The 19374-nt window shown below is 44.5% G+C and overlaps 1 protein-coding gene across 2 annotated transcripts in view; it reads left to right on the plus strand.

The window, feature by feature from the left end:
* ankrd29 (ankyrin repeat domain 29) overlaps nucleotides 1-4679 on the plus strand; it is a 45714-nt gene extending 41035 nt beyond the window's left edge. For both annotated transcript variants that reach the window (XM_069922604.1, XM_069922605.1), the window contains one exon: nucleotides 3874-4679. In XM_069922604.1, coding sequence (XP_069778705.1) covers nucleotides 3874-3957 — 84 coding nt within the window. In that variant the 3' untranslated portion in view covers nucleotides 3958-4679. The remainder of the gene's footprint in view (nucleotides 1-3873) is intronic.
* The last annotated feature ends 14695 nt before the right edge of the window (nucleotides 4680-19374 follow it).

The following is a 19374-nucleotide window of genomic DNA, read 5'->3' on the forward strand; positions in this document are numbered from 1 at the left end:
TCTGCCACCACTTCTCCCTCATTTCTTGCAATTCTGCCTGGACTTTGGACTGCAGATCTTTAAACTTGTCTTTCTTTGAGACAAATAACAGGTCATTTTGCCAGTCTCCGCAGGCCTTGTTCTTGGCCCTAAGGGCCTGGTGAAATGGTCTCATGGTTTTCATCAAACCAATCTTGATGCCCTCGGGTTTTTGTTCCAAGTATAGTTGTTGCAGTCTGCATGACAACATCTTTGAACTGCTTCCACTTTTCAGAACAGGTTCCCACTTGCGGTAAATTGCTGGAGAGTTTTTCATTAAAAGGTCATCTTGAAATCGTTGGGCTTGACCTGGATCTCATTCTGCTGATGTTGAATGATACTCTACAGTCTTTGATTGTTTATGATGCTGGAGGGCAGGATGAGGACCAACCGAACCAGCCTGTGATCTATCCAACACTCAGCACCTCACATGGCCAGGGTGATGCTGATGTCTCGAAGGTCACACCAGCGTACAATGACATAGTCAAGTAGGTGCCAGTGTTTGGACCTAGGATGCGTCCCAGTTGTTTTGCACTTGTCTGCCAGTCTGAACATTGTGTTAGTGGTGCACAGGTTGTGCTCGGCTCACTTACTCAGAAGCAGCAGGTCATTTTTGTTTGGTTTTCCCACTCCGTCTCCCAAGGTCTCCGTCCCAGTTGTCACTATCTTACCCCACCCTAGCACTGAAGTCGCCCAAGATGACGAGTTTGTCACTGGCAGGGATTTTCCGAATAGTCCAGGTCCTTGTAGAAATTTTCCTGGTCTTCGTCTGAACTCAGGAGAGTTGGTGCAGAGTCATGTGCCGGGACTTAATAAGAGGGAAGCAAAACTTCATGATACCTTCATTGATTCCAGTGGGTAGGGATATTCTTTAGCAGAGCAGTTTTGATTGCCAAACCTACTCTGTGGATCCTGTTGTCAGTCTGTGGTTTTCCTTTCCAAAAGAACGTATATCCACTCACTGGTTCCTGTAATGAACGCTCGACTGCAAGCCTGGTCTCACTGAGTGCAGCAATGTCAATGTGATAATGGCAAAGTTTGTTTTTCAGCCTTGCCACTTTGTCTCTATCCAGCAAGGTGCAGACATTCCAGGCTCCAAAAATGAGTTTTCTTTGATTTATTTTTCTTGTATGTCGACTGCTAAAGAGATGTTCTGCCAGCTGCGGTTAGCTAGCCAGATGCTGTTATGTTTGAGGTACCTTTTCTAACCCCCTTCCTCATGCGAAGGTGGACGGACAGTGCTGTCATTAAAAAGGATTGCCCAGTCACCCTGGATGCTGCTGGACATTTCTGCTGCCCTGGGTACAGAGACCACTGGTCCAAAGGCCACCTACTTGCAGGTTTGTACTAAACTGCCAGTGGTCATCTCCACCTGTTGCTTCATCACTCCCCCATTACAGTAGGACTTGTTGAATTGCACAAGAGAAACTGTGTGATGGGGTTTTAAATGGACAGGGGTGATCCCACTCTCAGCTGAAGAAGCCTTGATCCAGTGGCACAACTGACCATTACGACTTGAGACCTCTCTTGCTGCGTTGGATGCCCAGGACGTCCAAGCGTCTTGTCACGCTCTTAGCTCTCCACAACGCCTGCTGGACCTGCGTTCTTGACCATTGGACCATTAATTGGTCTCTTCCACTCAGTCCGCCAGAGCCAGACCACACACTGGGATAGACAGATCCCCTAACTCACCGAGGTTTGAAGACCCCATCGGCTACCTTCACTTGGTTTAGCCTGTCTGCCGAGATGGTTTACCAGGGTGTAACTGCTGCACGTGCTACATCTACTTTGAGCCACAGGTGAGAGCTGAGCATCAGGTGGGGACCAAAGGTGGACGAGCTGCCCGAAAAGGGCACAACAGGCTTCCCCTTCCCCCCACCACTAGAGGTGCTAACCTTCCTAGACACCCCATACATTAGTACAATACGACTAAACAGCATTCTCCGTTCCACAGTGCAGAATAATTCAAAACTCGTACAGGAATAAGATACCTACAGACAACCGATACATATACACACTACATACAGTATATGTGTGTGTGTATATATATATAAAAATAATTAATAAATAGTAATCAATCATTCAGCATTCTCACTGCGGGAGGGAAGAAACTGTTTCTTCTGGATCTGATACACTTGTATCTCTTTCCTGACGGGAATTGCTGGAAGATGCTGTGTGCTGGTTGGTAAGGGTCTTGTCTCGTTTTTTCGAGGAGGTTACCAGGAAAGTTGACAAAGGAAAGGCTCTGGATATTGTCTACATGGACTTCAGTAAGGCCTTTGACAAGGTCCCACATGGGATGTTAGTCAGGAAGGTTCAGACACTAAGTATTCATAGTGAAGTAATGAACTGGATTCGACAATGGCTGGACAGGAGAGTAGTGGTGGATGATGCTTCTCAGACTGGACCCCTGTGTCTAGTGGGGCCTCCGGAATCAGTGATGGAACACTGATCTGGATGATAATGTGATAAATTGGATCAGCAAGTTTGCAGGTGACACTAAGATTGGAGACGCTGTGGGCAGTGAAGAAGGTTTTCAAAGCTGCAGAGGGATCTGGACCAGCTGGAAAAATGGGCTAAAAAATGGCAGATGGAATTTAATGCAGACAAGTGTGGGGTGTTGCATTTTGGAAGGACAAACCAAGAAAGGACGTACATGGTAAATGGTCGGGCACTGAGGAGTGGGGTAGAACCGAGGGATCTGGGAATACAGATACATAATTCCCTGAAAGTGGCATCACAGGTGGACAGGGTTGTAAAGAGAACTTTTGGCATCTTGGCCTTCATAAATCAAAGAATTGAGTACACAAGTTGGGATGTTACGGTAAAGTTGTACAAGACATTGGTGAGGCCAAATTTGGTGAATTGTGTTCAGTTTTGGTCACCAAGCTACAGAAAAGATATCAATAAGATAGAAAGAGGGCAAAGAAGATTTACCAGGATGTTGCCCAGACTTCAGGTACTGAGTTACAGGGAAAGGTTAAACAGGTTAGGACTTTATTCCCTGGAGCATAGAAGAATGAGGGGAGATTTAATAGAGGTATTCAAAATTATGAGGGGGATAGAATAGAGTAAATGTAGGTCGACTTTTACCATTGCAGGTCAGTGAGATACAAACCAGAGGATATGGGTTAAGGGTGAAAGGGGAAAAGTTTAGGGGGAACTTCTTCACACAGAGTGTTGGGAGTGTGGACGAGCTGCCAGCTGAAGTGAATGCAGGCTCAATTTTAACATATAAGAAGAATTTGGAGAATTATATGGATTGGAAAGCTTTGGACTGGGTGCAGATCAGTGGGACTAAGTGACACAGATTAGAAGGGCCAAAGGAGCTTGTTTCTGTGCTGTAACATTCTATGGTTCTGTGGACCTCCCTGATTTTGCGAGCAACAATCCTGGTAAATTCCATTGATTTGGGGGCAGGGAGACCTCTACGATCGTCTCTGCCGTTTTAATGGTCCTGTAGATTGACCTCCTGCCCTATGCTCTCCAGCAACAATACCACAGTGTGATGCAGCCAGTTAGGACGCTCTCGATAGCTCCTATAGAAAGTTGACAGGATGGTGGCCAGTAGCTGTGCATGCCTCAAGCTTCTCAGGAAGTGTTGTCGCTGTGGCGCCTTCCTGACAAGTGTGATGTTTTGTGTCCAGAATAGGTCACTTCTTAAGGAACTTGATGCTCTGCATTCTCTCTACTTCAGAGTTGTTGATGTGTAGAGAGGGTGGTCATTCTTGGTCCTCCCAAAGTCCATGATCATCTCCTCTGTCTTGTCCACGTTGAGACTCTGTAGTGCAACTCATTGTTGCTGATTAGGCCGGTGTACGTGGAGTGGAAATTATGATGTGCACTGCATTTCAGGAAAAAGACCTGCCAGCAGACCTCACCAGAGACAATCGGCTGATCAGATGTCTTCGGTCAAGACAAGCAAGTGTAGAGAGTTGAAGATGGGCAATCTCACGGAGTATTTCAGTGTACAGCGTGAACTGGAAAAGGTTTCGCTTTTCACCAGGGAGAGTTGTGATGAATGATTATAAAGATGTGCATAAAAAACCTAACAAGCCATACTTGGGTTTATTGTGCATCATTTTTATTATTTATTTATTTTAATTAAAATAATTTTGTGTAATTTTAACTTACTGGAGCCTTTTAACTCATTAGGAGCTGATGATGGAACCATGAGAGTAAAGAATATATTTATGGTTTTGGCATTCATGACAAAGGATGGAACTGTTCCCTCATCATCTCTTACTGATGGTTATATTTTCTGCCTCAAACTTAATTATTGATGCCAAAGTAAATAAATTTCAACGTTGAAATGTTAATTTGATACTGGCATGTTTAAAGTTTTGGGTAAAAGATGTGAGGAGCGTGTGGAGGTGATGGCCTGGGGCTCACTGCCTGCAGGGTCTTCAGAAGGGAGGTGGACAGGCAGTGAAGAGAGAATAACTTGCAGGTCTACAGGAAAGAGTGGGGCTGTGAGACTGGTAGGATTGCTCTACAAGGAAGGCATGGACTCACTGGCTTCTGTGCAAATGTCCAGTTCTTCTCTAGTCTATTCTTTGATCAAAGATATTCTCAGCACTATTCGTCAAAAAAAATGTACAGAGCCAAATAATAATCTTAGTGTTGCACTGTTGTTTCATTAAACTAGAATTTAAATCTTACCAGTGTTTATTTTATTTGATGGAAATTCCTTGAGTATTGAATGTTTTACATGACACAAGAATGGCCTTAAGTAAATGCTCTTTCTCGGAACAAGGCACACTGTGGTGCGGCACAGGTGAGATCTCACTTGGAGGATGGAGTACAGTTTTGGGGTCCTTATTTAAGGAAGATTGGGCTGGCATTAGAGAGGATACAGAGAAGATACATAAGAATGATTTCTGGAATGAAGGGATTGGATAATGAAGCACTTTATCAGCAATTTGTACTACTGTACTCCTTAGAGTTCAGAAGAATTGGGGGGGAGGGAGGGAACCTCATGGAAGCATTTTGAATGTTGAAATGCCTGGACAGAGTAGATTTGGAAGTGTTGTTCCCCATGGTGGGGGAGTCAAGGCAAGAGGGCTCAACTTCAGAATTGAAGGGTGCCCATTTAAAACAGATACAGAGGAATTTATTTAGCCGGAGCGGTGAACCTTTGGGATTTGCTGCCACGTGCAGCTGTGGAGCCCAGGTCGTTGGGTGTATTTAAGGTGGAGATTGATGAGCATCTTAAATGAATAGTCAGGGTATCAAAGGTTATAGGGAGAAGGTAGGAGAGTGAGACTGAGAGGGAGAACTGATCACCTCATAATGGAATGGAGGGACAGACACAATGGGCTGAATGGCCTACTACAGCTATATCTTTTGGTCCAATATATAGAAACCACATCACATATACATTATTTTGTTCTATTCCAGTGGGAAATAGGTTCAGGGAGTAATAGGGCTTTAAATACTATTACATAAAAGGTTACGGGGAGATTTTAGATTTTTTGTCGGAGTACATACATGAAACCACATACAACCCTGAGATTCTGCGCATGAGGCAGATCACATACAGCACTGATATTTTTTACCCAGCAGTGAAGCAGAATTAAAAGGTTTGCTTCCTTAAAAAAAATTGGGGATTTTGATAGACAACTTCAAGCTGAACACAAAGATCATTTCCGATTTGCTGCATCACTTAGGATCCTGGCATCCTGCCCCTTCAGCCAGTCTCCAGCAATCTGCAGCCTGGTGTTAGCCCTTTGACTGCAGTCACCAGCAGCTCACAGCCTGCGCGGGATCCTCGCCTCAAGTCACTTCAGCCACAGAAGCTCTCACTGATCTGCCGCCATGGTCACTGTCCTATGGGATCATCTCCTCTGCTTCCCCTTCTCAAATAGGGAGTGTTCTCCCTGTTTCTGGTGCACCACGCCAGAAAGGGTGTGTTATTGTCATTGCCATACCAAATGAATCGTAGATTGCATTTATATTAATTTAAGATACCAATTTTTCCATACAATTTTACCTGAGTGTATCCAAACTGAAGTAGAGGTGAACTCGAGCACAACCTGCAACTCAACAGCAGTAATCACTACGCCGGTTAATGAGGTCAGTAGATTGTGCTGTGACCCAGCTAATGTGAATGACAACAAACAAAGGGAGGCTAAAGGGACTCAGGAAGTCAGGCAGAGTCCATGGGGATCCACCTTCCTCCACAAACATGGCTTCCACTCTATCATCTTCAACTCAGCTCTGATCTGCATCTCCTCCATTTCCTACTCATCTGCCTTGGCATCCCCTGTCCCTAGACACAACAAACACATGGTTCCCCTTGTCCTTACCTACCACCCCAACAGACTCCGCATCCAACACATTATCCTCTGTATGCCACCTAAAACAGGATCCCACCACCAGACTCATCTTTCCCTCTCCTCCCCTCTGCCTTCCGAAGGGACCGCTCACTCTGTGACTCATGCATTCATCCGTCCCCACCAAACTACCCATCCCCCCCCCCCCCCCCAACACCTTCCCCTCCGGCCATAGGAGGTGCCACACTTCCTCCCTCACCACCATTCGGAACCCCAACTGGGCCTTTCAAGTGAAACAACACCTTTGTATCCGCAGGAGTGATCTACTGCAGCCGATGCTCCCTCTTCTCTACATTGGAGAGACTGGATGCAGACTGGGAGATCGTTTTGCTGAGCACCTTCACTCTGTCTGCATCAGTGTCAGAGATCTTCCAGTTGACCATGTGTCCCTCGCCCATACAAGTCTGTCCATGACCTCATGTACTATCCCACCAAGATCACCCGTAAATTAGATGAACAATACTTGATTTTCTGTCTGTACACTAACATTAACATTGACTTCTCTGGTATCTGCTAACCTACTCTCCTTTCTCCCTCCCTTCCCTTACCCCTGACTTCTTTCCCTTAGCTCTCCACCCCCTCTCCATTCACAGAGCCATCCCCTTCCCTTCTTGCTGAGGAAGAAGGTGTGGTGATGTGGGATTGGAGGGTTGCTAATGTAGTTCCGTTGTTTAAAAAAGGCACGTGGTGTTGGCCAAGTAATTATAGACCTGTAAGCTTGACTTCGGTGGTAGGGAAAGTTATGGAGCGTATTCTTAGAGATGGTGTGTATGAATATCTAGATAAGCAGGGATTGATCAGGAACACCCAGCATGGGTTTGTGAAAGGGAAGTCATGTTTGACGAACCTTGTTGAGTTTTTCGAAGAAGTGACAAGAAAGGTGGATGAAGGTAGGGCAGTTGATGTAGTCTATCTGGATTTTAGCAAAGCTTTTGATAAGGTTCCACATGAAAGGTTAGTAAAGAAGGTTCAATCACTAGGGATTAATATAGAAATATTAAGATGGGTCCAGAGGTGGCTGGAGGAGAGACAGCAGAGGGTCATGGTGGACAACTGTCTGTCGGGATGGAAGCCTGTGAGGAGCGGAGTATAGATATGTTTTTGGGAGATATTTTGGGGCATTTTTTTTAGTGTAGGTCACATACACTTTAAAATAGATCTTATTTAAAATACTGGAGCTCTGCTCATCTAGACAGCCTGGCTCCAAAAGCCTTTGCAAAAGCTTTGGAGAGTGCCCGAGACTTCACTAATGGATTGTCGTTTACAAAAAGGCAATGAATGAAAGAACTCGTCGGAGCAGAACTTGCTGTTCTAAGAGGGTCATGTGGTTTTGCAAGCAGAGAGAGTAAAACAGGCTTTTTTCTCAGAGAGAGAAAGAATTCAGTTCTGCACTTTTACAGTCATCAGCAGCAGCTGGGACTGGAACAGGACAAGCTGGAAAGCTTGTGGAAAACCCCATTTGGAAGATGGGTTGTGAGCGCCCTTACAAGAGGAGAGGACTGACTCCCTAATGTTTCACTTGAAATAAGAGAAACAAAAAGGAACTCTGTGGTGACCTGAAAGAAAGAGGTTATCATCTGGAGAACCCTGATGGGGTAAGACACTGAAGTGGCAGGTTACAAGGAATCAGTTTTGTAGGTTCTGAAAACTGAGAAGAACCTTCTTGAGCAGTAACCATTTACCTTTCAAGCACCAAGGCCTGGTGAACTTCATAAATATTAAATTCTGTGCACAGTCTAAGAATTGCCTGCAACCAATAATCTTGGAGGAATGAGAAGTGAGATTGGACTGTGAACCAAAGAACTTTTCTGAACTTACATAAACATTACATACACGTGCGCTTAGAATTAAAAGGGGGTTAAATTAGGTTAGTTAAGTTAATAGTAATAAGTTAAAGTTTGATCCCATTTTCATGTTTAAAGATAATTAAAAGCAACTTTTGTTTAAGTAACCATTTGTCTTGGTGAATATCTATTGCTGCTGGGTTTTGGGGTCCTCTGGGCTCGTAACACCCTCCATACCATATTGGTTGTGTTCATGCAGGTAAGTGAAACGCTAAAAAGGTGATTAAATACCAGCTTTCGGGGGTAGAGTGAAAGCACCTCTTCTGATTGAATTTGCTGTTGAGGAGTCTGATGGTGGAGGGGTAGCAGCTGTTCCTGAACCTGGTGGTGCGAGTCTTGTGGCGTCAACACCTCTTTTGTGATGGCAGCAGTGAGAACAGAGCGTGTGCTGGGTGGTGTGGATCCTTGATGATTACTGCTGCTCTCCAATGGCAGCATACCCTACAGATGTTCTCAATAGTGGGGAGGGTTTTGACTGGGCTGTGTCCACTACCTTTTGGAGAACTTTACGCTCAGGGGTATTGGTGTCCCTGTACCAGGCTGTGATGCAGCCGATCAGCGCACTTTCCACCACACCTCACTAGAAAATTTGCCAGGGTTTCTGGTGTCATACCAAACCTACGCAAACTCCTGAAAAAGTAGAGGCGCTGTTGTGCTTTCTGTTCTATGCCATTAGTGTGTTGGGTTCAGGAAAGATCCTCTGAAATAGTGATTCCCAAGAACTTAAATTTGCTCACCCTCTCCACCTCTGATCCCCGATGATCACTGGATTGTCAGCCTCTGGCTTTCCCTTCCTGAAGTCAACAATCAGCTCATTAGTTTTGTAACATTGAGTGTGAGGTTGTTGTTGGTGCACAACTCAGCCAAGTTTTCACTCTCCCTCCTACTAAGAATGTATTGTGAAAGAACTCACTCTTTATCTCAGCTGGTTCATGAAACAAACCTCTAGAATGGGATGTTCAAAGTTCACAGGCTGTTTAAACAAAGCTTTATGCTTTACCTGCAAGCGACTGGAATCAATAGCCAACCGAATACACGGAAGATTGCATTGCTGCTTGGAACCTCAAGCTCTAGAAGTTTTCAACACATTTGTTTTTGCTGAGGCAGAAGACCAGAGCAAATTTGACAAGATTATCGAGATGTTTGATGATAACTGTTCACCAAAGGAAAATGAAACCTTTGAAAGGTATATGTTTCGCAAGCAGCTGCAGGGAGAGAACTTTGATACATTTTTAAAACTTAAAATAACATGCAATTTTGGATCGCTGCAAGATTCAATGATCCGTGATGAATCTGTGTTTGGAATTATTGATAAGAAAGTGAGAGAGAGGTTGCTGCGAGAGACAGAGCTGACCTTAGCTGGAGCTGTGAAGATATGCCACGCCGGTGAATTAGCTCTACAGCAATGCATAAAAGTTCGGTGATAGTGTAAAAGTCAGTGAAAATAAAGGCATAGTTGTAGCCACAGTGTTTGGACACACCCACAAACAAAAAATGAGATACAGGAACCAACAAAAAGATGGAGAGACATTCAGTTGTAAATGATGTGGCACTAAACATGCACCATACAATGCCCAGCTTAGGAGAATGTCTGTAATAAGTGCAAAGGGCAGAATCACTATGCGAAGCGTAATGTGACTGATTGCACTTAGAGACAAGTGAGGAATACAAACATGCTTTTAATTGCTTACAATCAATGGCCCGGAAGACACAGTAGCCCTCAGGTGAATCTGAGGTAAGGCAGGAAAATCAGGGTTTATATTGGGGTAGGTGAGGGTGGAGCCAGGGGAGGAGCCAGTCATCAAAACAACACACAGACAGTGAATTCCAGTTCACTTCAGAAATGAGCCTGTGGGTGAAAAACAGAGAACATTCATTAAAAAAACCTAATAGTTTACAAATATTTACAAGTTAAGCCTGTCAGGGGTTCTAGTTATTCTGGTCGAGCACTGCAGTACTGGAAGACTTTGGGCTTCCTGAACTTCCCGGACCCCCTGTGGTACAGAGTCAGTGGGTCTCGAGGGCTCCGGCTCTGATCGCGGAGTGGATTGGACCACCTCCCAAGCAGTATCCTCCGGGATCCTGAGTGGGATACTCGGTAGTTCCTGGCTTGCTTGAAGCATCAGATCTTCAGGTCCCTGATCGAGACGGTGTCCTCTCTGCCATCAGGGTATGCCTAAGTTGGGTTGGTGGGCAGCAGGTCCACCCTCTCGATCAAGGAGTCTGTCTTGCTCCTTCTCGCATGCCTTTGGACCAGAGAGCCAATTTCACAGCCTTCCATACAGTCGCATTCTCTTTTTCAACTTGTCCGTTCCCCCAGGGAATGTAGCTAACCGTCCTGCTTGAGGCAATCCCTCTTACGAGCAGGTACTGGCGTAGCTCTTTGCTCATAAATGATGAGCCCCAGTCGCTATGGATATAGCTGGGATACCTGAACAGGGTGAAAATAGAGTGCAAGGCCCTGATGACCGTGCTGGTGGTCATGTCTGGGCAGAGGATGGTGAACGGAGAATGTGAGTACTCGTCGATGATGTTGAGAAAGTACACGTTTCCATTGGTGGAAGGGAGGGGACCCTTGAAATCGACACTGCGTCGTTCAAAGGGGCGGGATGCCTTTATCAAGTGTGCTTTGTCGGGGCGGTAGAAGTGCACTTTGCACTCCGCGCAGACCTGGCAGGACCTGGTCATTTCCTTGATGTCCTCACAGAGTAGGGCAGGTTGCGTGCCTTGACGAAATGAGCCATGCGAGTGATGCCCGGGTGGCAAAGCTCATCATGGAGTGACTGCAACTGGCCGGAGTGTGCAGAGACACAGTTTCCTCTTGACAGGCCATCTGGAGGTTCATTGAGAGCACCTGGCCTTAATGCTATGTCTTAATTATAGGTGGAGAGTTCGATCCTCTATCTAGCGATTTTATCATTCTTTATTTTGCCCCTTTTTCCATTATTAAACCTAAATGCCACTGATCGCTGGACGGTGAGCAGAGTAAATTTTCTGCCGGCCAGGTAGTGCCTCCAGTGCCTGATGGCCTCTACAATGGCTTGAGCCTTTTTCTCCACTGATAGGCTCCAAAGCTCATGGCCTCGAAGGGTGCGGGAGAAAAAGGCAACCAGCCTGCCCGTCTGTTAAGGGTAGCAGCCAGAGCTACGTCAGAGGAATTGCTTTCTACCTGGAAGGGTGCATTCTCGTCTACCGCGTACATGGTGGCCTTTGCAATGTAGCTCTGAATGTAGGTGAAAACCAACTTCTTTTTGCCGATAATGGGAAGGAGGTGGATTTTAAGAGGGAGTGAACCTTATCCACATAGTGAGGGACCCACTGGGTGTAGTAGGAGAAGAAGCCCAGGCACCTCCTTAAGGTCTTCATGGACTTTGGGATCGGGAGATCTAACTGGGGGTGCATTCACTCGGGGTTAGGGCCAATTATGCCATTCTCCACCATGTAGCCCAATATCACCAGATTTTTCATCTGGAACACACACTGACTGGAGTTGTACGTGAGGTTCAGGGCCTTGGACATGTGGAGAAACCTCTGGAGGTTGGTGTCATGGTCTCCAAAGAGTATCCACAAATGGTGACGTTGTCAAGATAAGGGAAGGCAGCCCTTACTCATCGACTATTTTGTCCATCTGTCTCTGGAAGACCGAGTCCCCATTAGTGATGCTAAAAGAGATCCTCCGGAACTGATAGAGCCATCCGTCTGCCTCAAATGCTGTATAGGGGCAGTCCTCGGAACGGATCGGTAACAGGTGGCATGCAGCTTTCAGGTCGATGGTTGAATAGACCTAATACTGCACAATTTTGTTTACCATATCCGAAATTCAAGGGAGGGGGTATTTATCCAGGAGTGTGAAACGATTAATTGTTTGGCTATAGTCAATCACTAGCCTGGACTTTTCTTCCCCTTTCTCGACTACCACCTGGGCTCTCCATGGGCTGTTGCTGGGCTCAATTATGTTTTCTTTGAACAGCCGCTGTGTCTCAGCTTTAATAAATTCCAATCCCCCACACTGTATCACCTTCTCTTTGTAGCTATTGGTTTGCAATCAGAGTCAGGTTCAGAAACAGAGGGGTGGATCAATATTTAGGGTGGAGAGACCCTAACCCTAACCCTGACCGATGCCAGTGTTCTGGAAACCCCGCCGTTCCCCATGCTGATGTTAACTCTCTCCTCTTGGCTTACGGGCAGACAAGATGGTGTCAACTTCAAGGCGTGGCAAGATGGCCATTCTCCATCTTGATCTGACGAAAGACTAGGTCGTGCCAAACTTAAGGCGCGGAAAGATGGTCACCGTAGCTTCCTGCAATGCTTAACTTCTGGTGGCAGGTCTCGACACAAGGAGCAGCAAGATGCTGGTGGTGAGCAGCACGGAGAGGCTGAGGCCAGCACTTTGGGACTCAGGCATGTGTCGAACGCTGATTCGGGTGTTGCCCATGTGGGCATCCTCTTTGGGATCCCCTTAGCCCTGCTGACCTTCACCCAGTGCCCTTGCTTACCGCATCCTGAGCACACGGAGTCCTTCACAGGGCATCAGGTGTGGGGGTGCTGTGCCTGTCCACAGAAGTGGCATCCCCAGTCGCACGTGCCCGCAGCAGTCAGCGCTGGGGCTGCGGGGGTCACTGGTGCCCAAATGACCTGGTCCTCTGAAAAGGCACGACTTTTGCCCGTGAGGTCGTCAGCTCCCAGGTAGGCCTGTCCAAGTGCTATTTCTAGCTCCAGGGTGCTGGCCAAGTCTTTCTTCCCCAACTCTAGCAGTCGCTGCCTCATGTACCTCGACCTCACTCCTGCCACGAAGGTGACTTGGATTTGTTCCTCATCTCTCACCTAGGCCGTGGCCACTTCATTGCAGCATTTTCTGGACAGGGGCCACAGTTCAAGAACATAATCATCCAGTGACTCACCTGGATGCTGCCGACATTGAGAGAGCACATCATTCTGGGGCCTCATGTAGTGGGTCTTCAAGCCTTCTATGGCCGACTCATATGGAGCACAGTCTCTGATGACAGCCAACCCTTTGGGGCCGACTCGAGAGAGAAGTGTAGATCTCCAGAGATTATCTTGTGTGGCCGTCAGGTAGGACTGGAAGCACTCCAGCCAGTAGGTGAATTTCTCCAGGGCCTCTGGGGACAGGGGATCAACCTGGAGCATGCCTGGTTTCAAAAGGGCTTCCATCCTGCTTCAAAACTAAGCTACTGATTGCACTCAGAGACAAGTGAGGAGTACAGACACGCTTTTAATATCTTACAATCAATGTTGGTGGATACAATAGCCCTCAGGTGAATCCGAGGTAAGCCGGGAAAACCAGGGTTTATATTGGGGTAGGTGAGGGTGGAGCCAAGGGAGAAGCCAGCCCCCTGGATGATACATAGATAGTGAATTCTAATTCACTGCAATAGCAATGTTTTTCCAAAGGGAAAGTAAACAGAAGTAAAAGTGAACATTCTATAGAAGAAACTGCTCTCAGTGATACATTTTTCATGGGCACGGTGGTGGTGCAGGAAATGAAGTGTCGAGAAAGATAAATGGACTGTGTCATTGCATACAAATGGAACAAGTATTCCTTTCAAGTTAGACACAAGGGAAAAGATCAATTTGATCTCTGAGTGACATCAGGGCAATGAAGATAAAGCCATACATCTATGCAAATCTTGCACTGGTTAAAGAATACAATGGAGAGAGCATCAACACGAAAGGTTCATGTAACCTCAAAGTGAAAGTTAAAGATAAAGAGCACCACCTCAGGTTCACAGTAGTCCCAGGTGGACATTATTTACTACTCGGTGACAAGGTATGTGAAAACATAAATCTAGTTTAGAGGGTGTATCACATTATCAGTGACCATACACAGAGCAGTGTAGAGGAAATACTAGATCAATTTCCCAACATCTTCAAGGGGTTTGGAGTTCTACCATTTACCTATAAGATACAGTTAAAAGAGGATGGTTGAACAGCCAACAGCAAAGGGCCCGAGGTGGGTTCCAGCGCCACTAAAAGATAAGCTCCAGCAGGAACTCAACCAAATTATGGCACTAGGGATTATAAAGAAAGTGGGTGAATTCAATGGTCTGTGTCAAAAATAGCAGTGACCTGTATGGATCCAAAAGACTTGAATGCCGTTATAAAGAGGGAACATGATCAGATTCCGACCAGGAATGAAATTACAAGTGAAATAGCCGGTGCAATTTTTTTTACTAAATTGTATGCACCCCAGGGCTTCTGGCAAATAAAACTGCATGATGATAACTCAAAGTATTGTACATTTGATACACCATTTGGCCGATCCTCCTGACTGAGGATGCCTTTTGGAATTTCCTCAGCTCTGGAAGTGTTCCACAGGACAATGGGGCACATCATAGAAGGTATAAATGGGGTACGTGTGTACACGGACGACATGATCCTATGGGGATCCACACAAGAACACAACGAGAGGATCATCAAGGAGCTACAATGCATCCAGAAGTATGGATTAAAGTTAAACCTGTTTGGGAGATCAACTGTCAGAGGCAGGTGTGGAGCCAGACAAGAGCAAGGTGAAAGGAATTTCAGAGATGCCCAGGCCCACTGACAAAAAAGGCACAAATTCATACCAAACCTGTCTTCCAAAACAATGCACCTAAGGAAATTGTTACAGGACAAATGTGAATTCAAATGGACAGACAACCACGAGGAAGAATGGGGACGACTGAAGACCACTCTAACTACAAAACCAGTACTTTTGATGCTCTTTAATGCATCTAGAAAGATGAAAATATCTATTAAAGCTTCAAAAGATGGATTAGGTGCTGTACTACTTCAGGCTATAGGAGAAGATTGGAGCCAGTAGCATAAACATCAAGGACAATGAACATTTGACTGTCGATATGCACAGATCGAGAAAGAGTGTCTAGGTTTGGTCTATGGACTTGAGAAATTCCACAGTTATATGTATGGTCTACCAACATTCGTAGCAGAGACAGACCACAAGTCATTAATAGCAATAATCAAGAAAAATCTCAGTGAAATGTTGCCGAGAATCCAAAGACTGATGATGAAGCTACAATCTTATGACTTTGAATTGGTGTACAAACCAGGGAAACTTGTTGTGTTAGCTGATGCGTTATCCAGGCAATGACGCAGAGTGAAGCATGCAATGAGTTCCACGGAGATGGACGTGAATCTCCACATGAATATGATCACTGAATCTTTTCCCGTATCTGACATGAAATCCAAGTAGATCGCAACTGAAACAGAAAAAGACACTGTTCACATAGTTAAACAGTTGCTCAAGAAAGCACTAGGCAGTGGCTCAGATCCATATCTAGCTCTACTGAGTTACAGAGCTTCACCACTTGAACATGGCATGTCACCCGATGAGCTTCTAATGGGACGTAGACCACACTTCCCTACTTTGCATGCCTAAACAAGAACTGAGATGTTGAATGGGAACAAAAGCATCTGCAAGGGAGACAAAAGGCAAACTATGACAAGTCAATGAGAAGCTTAGGGCCACTGGCACAACAGGACACAGTGAGACTCAAAGATTCCAACACTTGAGACAAAAAGGCTACTGTTCTGGGAGAAGTAAATCCAAGATCTGCCTGTCCCACATCGGACTTGTCAGCCACAAACGAGCCTGCAGCTGACGTGGACTTTTTACCCCCTCCATAAATCTTCGTCCGCGAAGCCAAGCCAAAGAAATCCAAGATCCTACACTGTCAGAACCGAGGAGAGTCAAATACTGAGGAGGAATCGAAGAGCCTGCTGGAAATGCCAGAGATACTGCAGGAACAGATAAATACAGAGGATTCAGCCTGCACAGAAACAGAGGAAACACCACCCATGCTAGACAGTAGTAGACCAGCAGAGCCATCACAATCACCTGTGGTAAGATCTACACCTGACAGACTGAATCTATAAAAGAAAAAGAATTGCACACTTTGTATTGAATACTGTATTACTGTGTCATGTTTGATTAAACAGCTCAAGGAAAGGGGATGCAGTGATAGAGTGCTACCACCAGGAGGAGTCAGAGACAGAGGGTGTAGCTTCTGGGGAATGTTGCATCTTGGGTAGATTCAAGATGGATGGCTCCACATGAGGCCTGACATGTGTATGTTCCATTCTGAGTGCTGTTTGCTTAGTTAATAAATCTAGCTGATTTAAAAAGAACCCAAGTTTCTTTATTGTAATAAAAGAAACATCACACTTTGGTTACCTGTTACCTCTTACCTGTAAGCCTGTGTTCCTTTCCCTTCCCGTCCTTCACGCCCGTTTTATTCAGGTGTCTGTCTGATTTTTCGGCACTCCTGAAAAAGGACTCAGGCCCAAAACATTGACGGTCTTTTAGAGTCCATAGATCTGTGTGAATGTGGTGATACAACCACAACACTGGCCTCACTCCTACCAACATACTGTTGGGGGCAACCACTGTGCCTGCAGGTAGGCAATCTGGCCGACTTTTAATCATCAGTCTGTAATCCCAAGCCTTTCAGAGGTTGCAAACTACCCAATAAAAATACTGTTGGATCTAAAACTATTTTTAATCTTATACAGATATTCTAAAAACGATTGAATTTTCTTCCAAAAAGATTGTATATGTATACATGACCAAACAGCATGAAAAAAAGTTCCAACCATATCACCAGATCTAAAACACAAATCTGATTCATTAAAACCATATGTTTTTAATTCTTCAGGTGTCAAATATAATTGATGTAAAAAATTGTAATTATTCATTGCATAACGTGCATTTATCATTCTAGTTACACGATCATAACAGATATCTAACCAATCCTCTTCAGAAAAAATAAAACCAATATCCGCTTCCCATTTCATTTTAGATTTATCCCAACCCTTTTTATCCTGACCATCCTGTAATATTTGATACATAAATTAAATATAACCCTTCTCTGGTACCTTCATAAGAAAAGTCTCAAATTTAGTCATTTTTTTTTAATTTTTTTAATTTTTTATTTTTCACACCATAAATCACATTAGCCATGATACACACTTTTTCTTTTTCACACATATACAGTGACTTTTTCTCCCCCCCCCCCCTCCTCCCAAGCCACCCCCCCACCCCCCCACCTCCCATCCATTAAATTTAGTCATTTTAGGTAAAATCATCTCTCTACCAAGCATACATTTTACCAAAGATCGAATTTGCTAATAAAGAAATAAAGAATTCTTATCAATACCAAAACCTTCCCTCATCTGATTAAAAGATAAAAACTTACCCTCTTTAAAACAATCTCCCAAATTTTTCACACCTTTAAATCTCCAATGCAATAAACTTCGATTATGTATTGAAAAAGAAATAAGTTGATTATTATACAACGGAGTCAAAGCCAATAACTTACTCCTAGAGCCTATCATTTTATTTTTCTTTATCCATAACTTCATTAAATGTTTTAGTATAGACACATTATATTGCTGTAAGATTCATATTCCACCTAAACAAAAATTGATATATTACAAATTCAGAAATACTTGCCATCTCAATTTTAGCCCAACTAGGAGGCCGTACCAAATCCATCAATGAACTAATAAATTTAAGTTGGGCTGCCTCATAATAATTTTGAAAATGTGGTAAACGTAATCCCACTAACTCATATTTCCAAGTTAATTTATTCAAAGCTACTCTTGAAAATTTACCCCTCCATAAAAACTCCCTAACCATTCTATTTAAATCTCGAAAAAAAATTTTATCAAGTAAATATGGAATAGATTGAAACAAATATTGTATACGCGGAAAGATATTCTTCTTAATTGTATTTATCCTTCCCATTAAACTAACAGGTAAATCTTTCCATTTAATCAAATCAGTTTTAATTTTTTTCATTAACGGAGCATAATTTAATTTATATAAAGATTGATAATTAACATTCAAAATTATACCCAGATATTTAATTCGATCAGTCCACTTCAAATTAATAATATTCTTATAAACTGAATAACCTCCTTCACTTACCGGTAATATTTCACCTTTTTCCTAATTAACTTTATATCCAGAAAGACGTCCATATTGTATTAAACATTCCTTCAAATGCAAAAGTGACTGAGTTGGGTTGGTTAAATACACCAGTACGTCATCAGCAAATAAATTAATTTTATACTCCTCATCTAAAACTTTCATACCTTGTATCTGTGTATTTTGTCTTATCAACTGTGCTAAAGGTTCAATCACTAACCCAAACAAAGCTGGTGATAAAGGACAACCTTGACGAGTTGATCAAGTTAACTTAAAAGATTCCGAAATCAAACCATTCGTCAATACTCTCTTCTTCTTTGGCTTGGCTTCGCGGACGAAGATTTATGGAGGGGTAAATGTCCACATCAGCTGCAGGCTCGTTTGTGGTTGACAAGTCCGATCTGGGACAGGCAGACACGGTTGCAGCGGTTGCAAGGGAAAATTGGTTGGTTGGGGTTGGGTGTTGGGTTTTTCCTCCTTTGTCTTTTGTCAGTGAGGTGGGCTCTGCGGTCTTCTTCAAAGGAGGTTGCTGCCCGCCAAACTGTGAGGCGCCAAGATGCACGGTTTGAGGCGATATCAGCTCACTGGCGGTGGTCAATGTGGCAGGCATCAAGAACTTTCTTTAGGCAGTCCTTGTACCTCTTCTTTGGTGCACCTCTGTCTCAGTGGCCAGTGGAGAGCTCGCCATATAACACGATCTTGGGAAGGCGATGGTCCTCCATTCTGGAGACGTGACCTACCCAGCGCAGTTGGATCTTCAGCAGCGTGGATTCAATGCTGTCGGCCTCTGCCATCTCGAGTACGTTGGAGATGAAGTTGCTCCAATGAATGTTGAGGATGGAGCGGAGATAACGCTGGTGGAAGCGTTCTAGGAGCCGTAGGTGATGCCGGTAGAGCACCCATGATTCGGAGCCGAACAGGAGTGTGGGTATGACAACAGCTCTGTATACGCTAATCTTTGTGAGGTTTTTCAGTTGGTTGCTTTTCCAGACTCTTTTGTGTAGTCTTCCAAAGGTGCTATTTGCCTTGGCGAGTCTGTTGTCTATCTCGTTGTCGATCCTTGCATCCGATGAAATGGTGCAGCCGAGATAGGTAAACTGGTTGACCGTTTTGAGTTTTGTGTGCCTGATGGAGATGTGGGGGGGCTGGTAGTCATGGTGGGGAGCTGGCTGATGGAGGACCTCAGTTTTCTTCAGGCTGACTTCCAGGCCAAACATTTTGGAGGATC

This window comes from Narcine bancroftii, chromosome 2 (assembly GCF_036971445.1).
Source record: "Narcine bancroftii isolate sNarBan1 chromosome 2, sNarBan1.hap1, whole genome shotgun sequence".
NCBI classification, from domain to species: Eukaryota; Metazoa; Chordata; class Chondrichthyes; order Torpediniformes; family Narcinidae; genus Narcine; species Narcine bancroftii.